This window comes from Hyperoodon ampullatus (assembly GCF_949752795.1).
Source record: "Hyperoodon ampullatus genome assembly, chromosome: 5".
Classification (NCBI taxonomy): Eukaryota; Metazoa; Chordata; class Mammalia; order Artiodactyla; family Ziphiidae; genus Hyperoodon; species Hyperoodon ampullatus.
The window spans coordinates 78817290-78830642 of NC_136918.1; the positions used below are offsets into that span (position 1 = coordinate 78817290).

General features: G+C 39.9%; 1 protein-coding gene across 1 annotated transcript in view; it reads right to left on the bottom strand.

The window, feature by feature from the left end:
- Positions 1–13353, bottom strand: part of CD86 (CD86 molecule) — a gene marked incomplete at its 3' end in the record, with an annotated part of 40116 nt that overhangs the window by 678 nt on the left and 26085 nt on the right. The window contains exons 4-6 of the mRNA XM_079705177.1: positions 12426–12734; positions 9333–9485; positions 1906–1951 (exon numbers count right to left, since the gene is read on the bottom strand). Coding sequence (XP_079561303.1) covers positions 1906–1951; positions 9333–9485; positions 12426–12734 — 508 coding nt within the window. The remainder of the gene's footprint in view (positions 1–1905; positions 1952–9332; positions 9486–12425; positions 12735–13353) is intronic.

Genomic DNA, 13353 nt, shown 5'->3' on the forward strand with positions numbered 1-13353 from the left:
GCTCACGGGCTCTAGAGCACAGGCTCAGTAGTTGTGGCACATGGGCTTAGTTGCTCTGCGGCATGTGGGATCTTCCTGGACCAGGGCTCAAACCCGTGTCCCCTGCATTGGCAGGCGGATTCTTAACCACTGCGCCACCAGGGAAGCCCTGTGACCAGGTTTTTGACTTAGGGTTGCTTTGACCCCATGACTTTGTGACCAGAGCCTTGATATTCTTGAGAGTCCAGTTTCTCAGGGTGGGTGGAAGTACAGACAATCTGATTGCATCATGCTGTGAAAGGATGGATCACCAGGAATCTTTGTGTATTCCTTCATGCATACATTCATTCTTTCAACAAATATTTATTTTAATAGCCAAGATATGGAAACAACCTAAGTGTTTACTGATGGATGAATGGATAAAGAAATTGTGATACACACACACCTACACACACATACAGTAGACCATAAAAAGAATGAAATCTTGTCATTTGTGACAACATGGATGGACCTTGAGGGTATTATGCTAAGTGAAATAAGTCAGACAGAGAAAGAAAAATACTATATTATTTCACTTATATGTGGAATCTAAAAATAAATGAATAATAATAATTTTTAAAAATCAGTTTATAGATACAGAGAACAGATTGATGGTTGCCAAAGGTTGGGGGGTGGGTATGGAGGTGGGAGAAATGGGTAAATTTTTTTTAGTTTGAATAAATTGAATTTTTTAAAACAATCTGAAAACTTGAACTCTTAAAGAAAAAAAGCACCTCACCAAATTTTGCCTTCCACAGCCCTCATACGTGAACAAAGGAAAATATAAAGAAAAGGATATACACACTTCTCCCTATGCCATATTTAGGGTTACTTAAGTGCTGTTCTTATTTGAATTTGATTAGGTAAAGGATCTAGAAAGAAAGCCAAATAAATGAAAAATAAGTACAAATCAAACAAACATCTTAAATTATTGCTCAGCTGAAAGCAAACATAAGAGAAAGTAAAGCCCAGAATAATGTTTATTTTTCCACAAAACTCCTTTTCAACATGTTATATACTTATCAAACCATTAGAGTGTAAATTCTATAAGTCTTATCATCTTTCAACCTGTATTCACCATGAAAATTACAACTACTGAAAACTGTTAGTATTATTAAAAGGCTACTTTCTATAGATCCAAACATATCTACTGCTGCAATTTCACAGTTTAAAAAATTTATTGAGCACCTACTATATGCCAGGCACTGTGCTAGGTTCTGGCAGCACAATGATGAGCTTCAATGATATATTCCCTGCCCTCTATAAAGTTTGATTTAGTTAAGTTTATAGAGTTTAATAATATAATTATACCAGTATATAAGTATAACCTGGTGTTATGAAGAAAAAACACAGGAATCCACATGATACTATAACAGGCTGACACAATCTAGTTTGGGAAGGGTTTTTAAGAAAGTGCAACTTGAGTCAGGATCTGAAGAATGAGGTGAAGAAGTGGCAAAGAACATTCCAAACAGAGGGCACAGCAGATGCAAAGACACTGAGGCTAGAGGGTACGTATTATCACTCCTCACTTATTTATTTATTCAATCCACACATGTAGGACACCCAGGCACTGTGCCAGGTACGGCGGTTACCATGGTGAATAAGATGCAGCCCATGCTCACCACATCAGACCCTTTTGGTATTAATTTTTTACTTGACCACAACTGAACTTGCCATGACCCTTGGGCATTGTGCATAGGGCACACTGCCATCCATTTATAGCTAGGATATTTTCCTCCAAGTCCTAACTAGTCTCACTTTCCTTTTTCTCTCCATTAGTTCATGTATGTTGAGGTCCCAGCATGCCTCAGACCAAGCCTAGTTAAATTATAGACTCTCTGGGGATTGTACCTCTTTCAACAATGTTGTAGGGTCAGGACTCACCTTTTCTCAGTCTGTTCACTCTCTTTCCCCTCCATTTTGATGGTTTCTGAAAGAGACAAAAACAACTTCAGAAAATGTATTGCCCATAAATACTAAAAGAGGGAAAGTTTGAAGAGGCTCCTAAGTCCTAGGACTCAGAGAGAAATCGTTGTTGCCATATATGTGGAATAGATGGTTCCTTGATGAAATTTCATGGGGACTGAGAAGGAGCTTCTTTCATCGAAAAAATAAATGCCTTCTTTTGTTCATTGTGCCTTAAGTTCTAATGTTGGGAATAGGTTTTACTTACAGCTCTATTCTTTACTAAACTAAAAATACTACTGGGAGGTATAATACATTTAGTTTTAGCAATCATTTAGTGATGGGGGAAAAAGTTTCCAATCCTTTTCTGAAAGAAAGGTTTAGAAGGAGGAGGAAAAGGAAATCTTGCAGATGTTGGTGCTTAAATGGGTTAGCCAGCTGGTGCTACCAAATAATACACAAGGTTGCTTGGAGAGGTTCAAGTGGGAAATTTCTAGTGTGCTAGACCTCCCAAAGCCTGAGTTCCTACTGACATGGACTTACTACTGATGCAACTTTGGGTGAAAATTCCTCTGTGTTGACTGTTATGACCGTGCTGTTGTCCCACTCTTAGCCTTATAGCAGGGGTTGTTAACCCAGGGTCCATGGTGGAATTTAGGGACCACAGCAATCCTTTCAACAACACCCCTAATGGTTTTGAACACTTCCTATTTTTGACAGTTCTCTTTGTGTGTGCATGTGTGTGTGTTTAAAAATAATCAGTTTTATTGAGGTAAGGTACACAGTAAAATCCAATCATTTTCCATACAGATTTTGATGAGTTTAACAAATGTATGCAGTCATGTAACTACCACCACAACCAAGATATAGAACATTTATATAAGCCCAAAGAGTCCCCTCCAGCCCCTTTTCAATCAATTCCTTCCCCTCACCCCATCCCCTGTAACCACTGATCTGCTTAATGCCACAGTAGTTTTGCTTTTTCTAGGATTTCATGTAATGTGTAGTCTTTTCGTGCCTAGTGTCTTTCACATAGCATAATGCTTTTGAAATTCATTCATGTTGTTTTATGTTACCAGTAGTCCATTCCTTTTTATAGCTCAGCAGTATTTCATTGTATGTATATAGCACCATTTGTTTATCCATTCATCAACTGCAAAAATTCAGGATGCCAAATTTTCAGTATTATGAAGAAAGCTGCTATGGACATTTGTGTGTGTGTATCTGTGAAGACATATGTCTTTATTTCTCATGGGTAAATATCAAGGATTGCTGGGTTGTATAGTAGAGCATAAGAATTTCAGTTGCTTCACATCCTCTCCAACATCTGATATTTATCAGTCCTTTTAATTTTAGCCATGTTAGTGGGTATGTGGTGGTATCTCATTATGGTTTGAATTTGTATTTCCCCAATGACTAATGGTGTTACGACTGTGTGACTGTGCTTATGGGCCATTTGTGTATATTTTTATGTGAAGTATCTATTCAAGTCTTTTACTTTCTGCCTTTTGTTATATGGATTGTCTTCTCATTACTGAGTAGTATTATATAAGTATGTATTCTGGTTATAAGTCCTTTATTATATTTATATTTTGCAAGCATTTTGTCCCAGTCTGTGGCTTGACTTTTCATTTTCTTAAAGTCAAAGGGCAAACATTTTTAATTTTGATGAAGTTTAGTTTATCAATCTTATCTTTTTATAATACAGTTTGTGCTTACCGTGTCCTATCTGAGATTTGCCTAACCTAAGCTCACAAAATTTTTATTCTATGTTTTCTTTCAAAAGCTTTTAAATTTTAGCTCTTATTTTAGGTTTATGATCCACTTCAAGTTATGTTTTTGGGTGTCTAGGTTCATACTTTCCCATGTGGATATCTAACTGACCCAATACCATTTGTTGAAAAGACTATCCTTTCTGCATGGAATTAACTTGGCACTTTTGTCAAAATCAGTTGACAAAATCATATTTTTTGACTCTCCATTTTGTTCCATTGATTGATGTGTCTGTCCTTTCACCAGTGTCACACCTTGACTACTATAGCTATATAATAAATCTTGAAATTAGGTAGTATAAGTCCACCATCTTTGTTGTCATGTTTCAGAATTGTTTTGGCAATTGTAGATCCTTTACATTTCCACATAACTTTTAGAATAAGCTTTTTAATTTCCACTAAGGAGCCTGCCAGGATTTTGATTGATAGTGCATTGAAACCAAAGATCAGTTTGGGAGAACTGATATCTTAATAGCTAGTCTTCTAAACCATGGATGGACACGGCATAATTCTCCCTTTATTTAGGTCTACTTTAACTTCTGTCAGTAGTAATGTTTTTTAGTTTTCAGTATACATACAGGTCTTGTACTTGTTTTTAAAAATTAATTCCAAAGCCTTTAATATTACTTGATGCTACCGTAAATGGTATTAAAAATTCAGTGTGCAATTGTTTGTTGTTAGTATGTAGAAAAACAATAGATTTTGTGTATTGACCTTGTATCCTGCTACTTTGCTACACTAAATCAGTTCTAATAGCTTTTAATGGATTCCTTAGGCTTTTCTACAAACATGATCATGTCATCTGCAAAATAAGGCAGTTTTACTTCTTTCTTTCCAATATGTATGCCTTTTATTTCTTTTTGTAGAGTTGTGGCACTGGCTAGGACCTCCAGTACAAGGTTGAACAGAAGCAGTGAGAGTGACATCCTTGCCTTATTCCTGATCTTAGGTGAAAGGAATCAGTCTTTTATTATTAACTATGATGCTAACTAAAGGATTTTAGTAGCTGTTCTTTGCCCAGTTGAGGAAATTCTTTTGTATTCCTACTTTTATGAGAGTTTATCTTTCTTTTTAAAAATTATGAATGGGTACTAATTTTGCCAAATGCTTTTTCTGTATCCATTGACATGTATTCTGTATCCACATGATTTCTCTTTTCAGTCTTTCAATAGGTGAGTTTTATTGCTTGATATTTGGATGTTAAACTTACCATATATTCCTGGAATAAACCCCACTTAATCATGATGTATAATACTTTTAATACATTGCTAGATTTCAGTTGCTAATTTTGTTGAGCATTTTGGCATCTACGTTCACAAGGGATATGTGTAGTTTTCTTTTCTTGTAATGTCTTTTTCTAGTTTTGGTATTAGGGCTCCCCCTGCCTTCAGAGCAGCCTAGAAACTGACTCCAGGCAGTAAGTTGTGGACCATCATAGGGCTCACCTCATCTTTTCCCTTCTCTCAGGGACTATAGTTTTCTGTAGCCTGTTGTCCAATATCTGAAAACAGTTGTTGCATATATTTTGTCTGATTCTAGTTGTTTACGGCAGGAGGGCAATTCCTGTAGTAGTTAATCCTTAATGGGAGGAAGGAAAAGTCTGTGTCTTCTATATAATTTTAAAAGAGCTTTAACTGTTAGAAAAGTCTCTTATTTCCTTCTACCTTCTTATAACCTTCATTGAGATACCCTTTAGAGCCTCAGTTAAGTATGATCTTTGCACCCTATGGCAGTTTTTAGATATTTAAAGGCAGCACTTGTGTCCTCCCTAAGGCTTTTTCTTTTTCCCCTGGCTGAGCATTCTCAGTTATTTCAGATATTTCTTTTTTTTAAATACATCTTTATTGGAGTAAAATCGCTATACAATGCTTTATTCGTTTCTGTTGTACAACAAAGTGAATCAGCCATATGCATATATATATCCTCATATCGATATCGCCTCCCTCTTGAGCCTCCCGTGCACCCTCCCTATCCCACCCCTCTTGGTCATTGTAAAGCACCGAGCTGATCTCCCTGTGCTATGCAGCAGCTTCCCACTAGCTATATTTTACATTTGGTAGTGTATATATGTCAATGCTACTCTCACTTTGCTCCAGCTTCCCCCACCCCACCCACCGTGTCCTCAAGTCCATTCTCTATGTCTGCGTCCATATTCCTGCCCTGCCACTAGGTTCATCAGTACCATTTTTTTTTTAGATTCCATATATATACGTTAGCATATGGTATTTGTTTTTCTCTTTCTGACTTACTTCACTCTGTATGACAGACTCTAGGTCCATCCTCCTCACTACAAATAACTCAATTTCATTTCTTTTTATGGCTGAGTAATACTCCATTGTATATTTGACTGATCTTCCAGATACTTTGTAAATCTAGTTACGTTCTATTTTTGTCAAAGTTCCTCTTAAAAATAATGGTTCTTATAGCTGAATACAGTATTTCAGGATGTCTGTGCACCAACACAAATAATATTATCCTTTCATACTCATGACAAAATCACCACCGTTTTTTTTTTTTAAAAGCTTCTATTTTAAAATGAAAGCAGACAATAAAAAGACAGCTTCTAAACTTTTGGATTTGATTACAAATTTAGCATTTTGAAGAGTAGATATGATGATATCACCTAGTTTCAGTTTTTAAGCCCTGTGAAACTTTCTGTTTAAATGGTGGTTAAAAATGATTTATTTTGGAAAAGACATTTGCCCTTTAAGAAATCATTCCTGAAAGAGCCGAGGCTCTTCCAAATTTGGAGGAGGGAGGCAAGTTGTAAAAATTGTAGGTTGCTAGACACTATTACAAGATAGATTTTAGTCAGACAAGAACCAAATGAGGAAGTAAAACTTCAGGAGGAGCTATTTTAGTCTTTCTCCCCAATGGGTAAGCTGAGAGGGTAACTTCTGATTGGGAAAAGACAGTAATTGAAGGTTACAATTTCTCATGCTTTAACTGCCCTATTTGACAAAACAAAAAAAGGGAAGAGAGATTAGAAACCAGCTAGAACAACCATGGCATTTCCCTTTTATTCATTTAACAGCCTAAACAGGGTAAATATGTACGGTTGAGGAATACAAAAACTGTAACTACTGAACAATCACTGGAAAGGACTTTTGATGCCAAGTTAGTTAGTTGGAGGGCTGTCTCCTCTGAGAAGAGGATTAATATTGGGTTAGGAGGAAGCTGCACTGTTGGAGAAATTTCTACTCATCAGTAAGCTTGTGTCTCTGTGGATGGGTCATGACTGTTTCCATGTTTGTCTACTGGCAGAATTTAGTTCCTTGTGGACTGAGATACCCATTTCCTTGCTGGCTTTCAGCTGGGGGCCATTTCCAGTTTCTAGAGGCCACCCACATTTCTTGGCTTACGGCCCCTTCCTCCATCTTCAAGGGCAGCAGTTGTGCACTGAGCCTGTCTCAAGTTTTGGATCTCTCCTCCTTCCATTTCCTCTTTCTAATCCAGGTGGGAAGGATTCTGTGACTCACGTGATTAGATTGGATCTACTTGGATAATCCCAGATAAACCCATCATTTTAAACTCAGTATATTAATCACGTATGAAAAGTCCCTTTTGCCATGTAGGATAACATGTTACAGATTCTGGGGTATATGAGGTGGATATCTTGTTGGTGGCATTATTCTGCCTATCATACAGCCAATGCCAGGGGTATCCACAAACAAGAGCAGACATTGCTAAAGTTACAAAACCCAGTTTTACAAACATCTCATATCTACATGGCATAGTTACTTGGTACATCTCCCTCCTCCAGGGATATCAAGGCTCTTTTCTTTGACCAAACTTACTGGCACATGTGACTATCTGACCAAACAACTTTTATCTACCAATATTCTTTATCACATTCTTGAGGGGGTCGTATATGTACTATGCTCTCTTGTGGTCTTCTGCCTTTTAATACTCATAGCTCAATTTGACCACCTCAAATGCAACAGACACCCTTACAACTCTCTCATGTATACAGACACATCCTCTTTAACTCCCTTTATCTAGTCTCCTGAATTTTTCTGATTGCTTTTTAGGGGAAGAAACATTTTACTTGGCTTTTCTCCATCCCTTTTCTTTGTTTCGTTTGTAAGCTAATCATTCCAATGCAAAACCAGATTTAGGAGACAGTTTATTTCCAAGCAGAAGGTTGCTTCTGCACATTTAGCTAATTCTAAATGGCAAAGAGATTGAGAGAAAGAGAAGTTCAAAACGCTCATTTTGAAAAGTCAAAGCCTGGACAAGCATGATATATCTGTACATCTGACCCTGCACTGTGAATTTTACACTGTGTATCATAGAAATCTCTCAGTGTACCCTGTACTTCGGCAGTTTGAATGGCTCTGCCATATGCTTTGTGTTAATGTATTGAAACTGGATTATCACTCCTAAATTTCTTGGTTTTGGAATACGGCTGGATGAAATGAATGACTGCTAATGTCATCCGTCTATGTTCTAGATGGATCTTAAAAGCAGCACCCTGAAATCTTAAGATGCTGACCAGAAGCATTACTCATCTTGTGCTTTTAACCATAAGTGAGTAAGAAGGTTTTACCTTAATTATTAGCACCAACCAAACTTTACTGGAGGCAATTACTGAGATAAAGTCCAAGCTTATCTTACAACTTCATCCAAACCAGCCCAAACCACAAACAGGCATGAGATTCTTACAAAGTCAGGGACCACTTTGCCCCCCCATTAAACACAGGGCATTTTTACAACAGAAGTCAATGGGGAGGCTGCTCAATGCAATGCTGTTTAAAATAGCAAAACTATGGGAACAACCCAACTGTCCAACAATATGGACTTGGTTAAATAAATTAAGGTGTATCCACATAATGGAGTATCTTGCAGCCATTTTAAATGATGCTGTAGAATAATACTTAGTGACACTGAAAATATTCTTCCAACATTTAGTATGAAAAAGTTAGAAAACAGTACATGTTATATTATTCAAATTGTGAAAAACAGTCCTCATAATACTATCCCACTTATGGAAAAATGACAGATTAATACATAGAAAAATTTGGAAGTTTTACACTAAAATGTCGGCATAATCATTTTTTCTTACTAGTAGAACTATAGGTGATTTTTATTTTCAGTATATTTGGTAATGGATATGTACTACTTGGTAATCCATATGAGTTAATATTATTTTTTAAAGTCAGTGGGGAATAATTCATCTAACTTACTTCTCAGTAAACCGAGACTTTTAGAGATGAGAAGGCAAATCTTATGGTCACCTAATCCTCCCCTTCTCCCACCAAACATCCCTGCTTGAACATCATCAGGTCCATAATCGTGAACATTTAGAAGTGTTTTCACCATTTTACTTCATTGAATTCTCACAGTAACCTCATGAAATAAAGTAGGTAAGGCAAGGAATAATCAGCTTTGTTTGGAAACCAGAAGTACATTTGTAAACCTTAGGTTAGAAGTGTTGCCTTTCCTGGAAATCCAGGCAACCTTATCAGCTGCTGAGTCCCATATATATGGGCTCGAAACCCTGAGGGAACCTTTTCCTTCAAACACCTGCTGACTTTTTGCCAGACTGGGCTCAGCCAACGAGCTCCAGAAGGCAGCTGATTGGGAAGTTAGCTGCAAAGTGGCAATCTGCAGAGAGGACAAGCACTGACTCACCACATTCTTTAGAGGGGCCGGGCTGCTTCTTCTTCCTTTTCTTTAGTGTTAGAAAGAACACCATCCCACACACAACGACCAATGTTACAAGTAGAGCTGCAATCCAGAGGATGTGGTCTGGGACAGGGGGGCTTGGCACAGGCGGCTTTGCATCTAAAAATGAACCCAAGTTTTCAATCAGCCAGGAAGGTTGATTATAAAAGCTTTATAATTGCTGCTCTTCTCTTTATTTACATGCCAGCATCTCCTCAGGGCTCTACTGCCAGAGCAGCCTGAAATCCACATGATTTGGGCCATAGAAAATCCCAGTCTCAGGGCCTCGGCAGCTGACTGAGAACCAAGCCAGTGACTCTGACCAAGTGCCTGGACTGAGCTGCCTTGCCTTCCCTTCCCAGAGACTGAGATGACAATGACCATGATCTAGAAGAGGGTCACCTTGGCCCTTGGTTCTGGAATCTGGGTAATGTACCTGTACTGAGGCTCTGAAGGTACAGTCATCTGGGCAGTATCCGGCTTCCTCAGCCCCCTATGTGGTCAGGCCCCAAGTTTGTTTGTTTGTTTGTTTTTGCGGTACACGGGCCTCTCACTGTTGTGGCCTCTCCCGTTGCGGAGCACAGGCTCCGGATGCGCAGGCTCAGTGGCCATGGCTCACGGGCCCAGCCGCTCCGCAGTATGTGGTATCTTCCCGGACCAGGACACGAACCCGTGTCCCCTGCATCGGCAGGCAGACTCTCAACCACTGCACCACCAGGGAAACCCTGGGCCCCACTTTTTGAAGTTTCTCTTATAGTAATTCCTCCATCCACTATCATCTCTAAATCAGGCTCCAGACACCTCTCACCCGGACAAAACATAGCAGCCTCTTTACAGGCCCCCATCTCCAGGTTTGTTTGTTCTTTCCCCTGATGTCTAGGTGGACTACCTCAAGCATGGCTTTCAGCCTGTCTCTCATACTGGAAAACTTTTGATATGTCTTCATGCCCTGAGGATCAGGGTCAGAATCAGCTCCTGGGAAGTCAGGACTTACTTCCTTACACAAGGACTCCTAAACTTACAGGAAGTTAAAAAACAGGCTTTGGGCGGAAGAATTAGGACTGAGTGGCCTATTTTATAGACATTTATGGGAAGAGGTCTGGTAGTTAATCTCAAATTACAGGAGAATAGGACCAGGTGAACTCCCATTAGCTTAGAGACATTTTGTGGACCCATGCCCTGTTTATGGGACCTTAAGAAAAGGAATTGTTGGTACTGCAGGCCACATTCAACACTTTTTGTGTCTATCCCAGTTTAATCTCACTTGAACCTGTTTGGCATCCCAGTAAAGGAGGGTAATACTTGTTAACATGGAGGCTGCTACCTTTTGATACCCAAAAAGATTCCTTGACACAGGGCCTAACCTATATCTGATCTAGCCATAGAATAGGGACACAGAGAGGCAAGCCCCATCTTCCTGAGGCAGCTAGAGCTGAAACATTTCTGAAGATGGCGGCAGCTAGGAGGGTTTTGGCAGCAGTCGAGAAACGGCAGAAGGGTGAGCCACGATGAGGCTCTAGTGGTGGCGAGGCTCTGTTCCTGTGGGAGTCATGGCAGAGAGCCCCAGGGTGTGTCATGTGTGGTGATGTTGGCAGTGCCAAGAAGGTGCTAAATTTCAGGACAGCATGGGAGAGGCTTCTATCAGGCCAAGAGAGGCTACAGTGGAAGCAACCAGGACAGACAGGGTGACCTCGCTAGTTACTGAACTGTCAAGAGTCAGAGGTGTCTGATCAGAAGGAAATCAGCACCTGCACAGGGGACTGGCCCACTGGTACAGCTAAGCTGGCTGGTGGGGACTGGCCCCAGGGACTGTCCGTAAGAATGCATCAAGAGGCCAAGTTATGTTTGAACAATGAACCACCAGGAGAGGGGAGGCATTAAAGCCAGAGGATGGAGCAAGGAGCTGGATGGATGCCTTAGGAGGGGGCAAACCAAGGGGCCAGAGCTGGAGGAGGGGCCAAGGCAAACAGAAGGCAGATGGGTGGGGGGAGGGGTCAGGATCAGAACAAGCAGTGTTGAAGGCAGTGTGGGTACAGAGTGCCTTTATTGCAGGAGAGACTCTTGCAATTACTGCTCCTCAAAAGTGGGGTCTCGAATATGGATGTATTCTAGGGCAAAACCAGGAATTTAAAATGGCAGGCTCCTATTAGTGTACACTGCTTAGTTTCAACCCTTTCCCAGTGGGATTGGCCCCCATACTACACTGTCAACATGCCACAAGCATTTCTGCTTCTGCGTATTTCCTTGACACATATGTACTGATGGCCACCACTGCCTGTGCCCATGGCAGATACTGCTAATAGATTGTGGCCCTCTCACCTCCCAAGCCTGAATGCTGTTTCAGAATTTTTCAGAAGATACCACAAGTTTGAGTACCTGTCACCTCTTTACCACACTTATTAAGCCCATTTATTTCTGTTATGGTAATATAAGGTCCCATGTCCTTTAGGAAGCCTTCACTGACCTTCAAAGAACTTGCCTATCTCTGAATGCCTATAAATCTTATTATCAGTCACTCTTGTTTTTAAATTTAGTTGTATATTTCCATGGGCTATAATTTAGATTCTAATTCAATCCTTTTACAATCCAATTTACCATGTATGTCCATCGTGGAGTTCTGATTCTATTAGAAGGGCAGAGAGCGTGTCTTATACCTTTTGGTTTTCTCCCCTGAAACCAACAATGCCTAGAATGGTTTTGTACTCATAACAAGTGCTGTATGTATATGTGAAAGAGTGTGTGTGTGTGTTTTAATGAGTGGAAGAATTTTAGCCTGGAGAAATCCTGCATCTTCGAACCTAAGCTTCAGAATCTTCTATCTAAAGGTAGCCCAAAAGACTGGGCCAGTGTCAAGGCTAAGAACGTGCTTCCTCAAGAGCAGCATAGGTTCATAGCCTCTTGGACCTTGTAGCACTCAGATGAAACAGGAGCCCTCTGTCTGGGTCTTTCCTAACAGTATGAAAATGGCCCAGTTGGAGTCTCCTGGCAAGCAGGGGACACTGGATGATCTGCCTTACCCATCTGTGTATAATACCTGATAAAAGAAACTGTCAGGCTTACCTATATTGCAAGGTGGCGAGAAAAGCAGTGTCTTCGTTGGCTCAAGTTGCAAGACACAGAAGATGCTCACGTTTGTTTCAGGAGGGATGGAAAAAGACATGCTGATAGAAATGTTGTACAGTTCTGTGATATTATTTTGAGATTTCTTCATGACAGTGTCATACTCAGTAGTTGAATTCTTAGTTTTTAGCAATATATACATCCTCTGAGGTTCTGGGTAACCTTGTGTAGATGAGCAGGTCAAATTTATGATGTTAGAATTTTCTGTTTGATTAGGAATTAGATTTATTTCTGGTTGACTGAAGTTAGCTGAAAGCAGAATAGAGATACAAAAAAAAATCAGTTTAAATTTAGATGTATCTAGAAGGGAACAACAAATAACTAGGTATCCTGGGAACTCACTGGGGGCACACCTGGCAGGCCTCAGGGTGTCTAAATTGTGGACCTCAGCCCACGGTGAGAGCCACATAATGATCCCACATTTGTTTTTCAGGAATGGAGTTTGGGGCCACCATGCTTACTTCCCGCTTACCCCAATCAAGGAGGTGCTCTCTGAGCAACAGGAGGGCTAGCTCCTTCTGCCAGCCAAATCCCTTGCTCTTCTTCTGTAGTCAGTAGGTACTGTGCAGGTTCTACATACGAATTTATAATTTAGTATATTGTTTCTAAAACTTCAGTGATTCGCATGATATTGTTACAAGTTTTGCTATATCCACCTACTCCTTAAGCACTCTGCTTGTATGTGATGTGGCCGGTAGAAGGAGGATTGCCATGGTGTTACCTACTTTAAACCTCATTAACAATAATTAATCTGGACCTAGTAATCCCACACCTGGGTATCTACTCTAGAGAAATGAAAACTTATGTTTACACAAAAAATGTGTACATGAATTTTTACAGCAAATCTATTCATAATAGCCCCAAACTG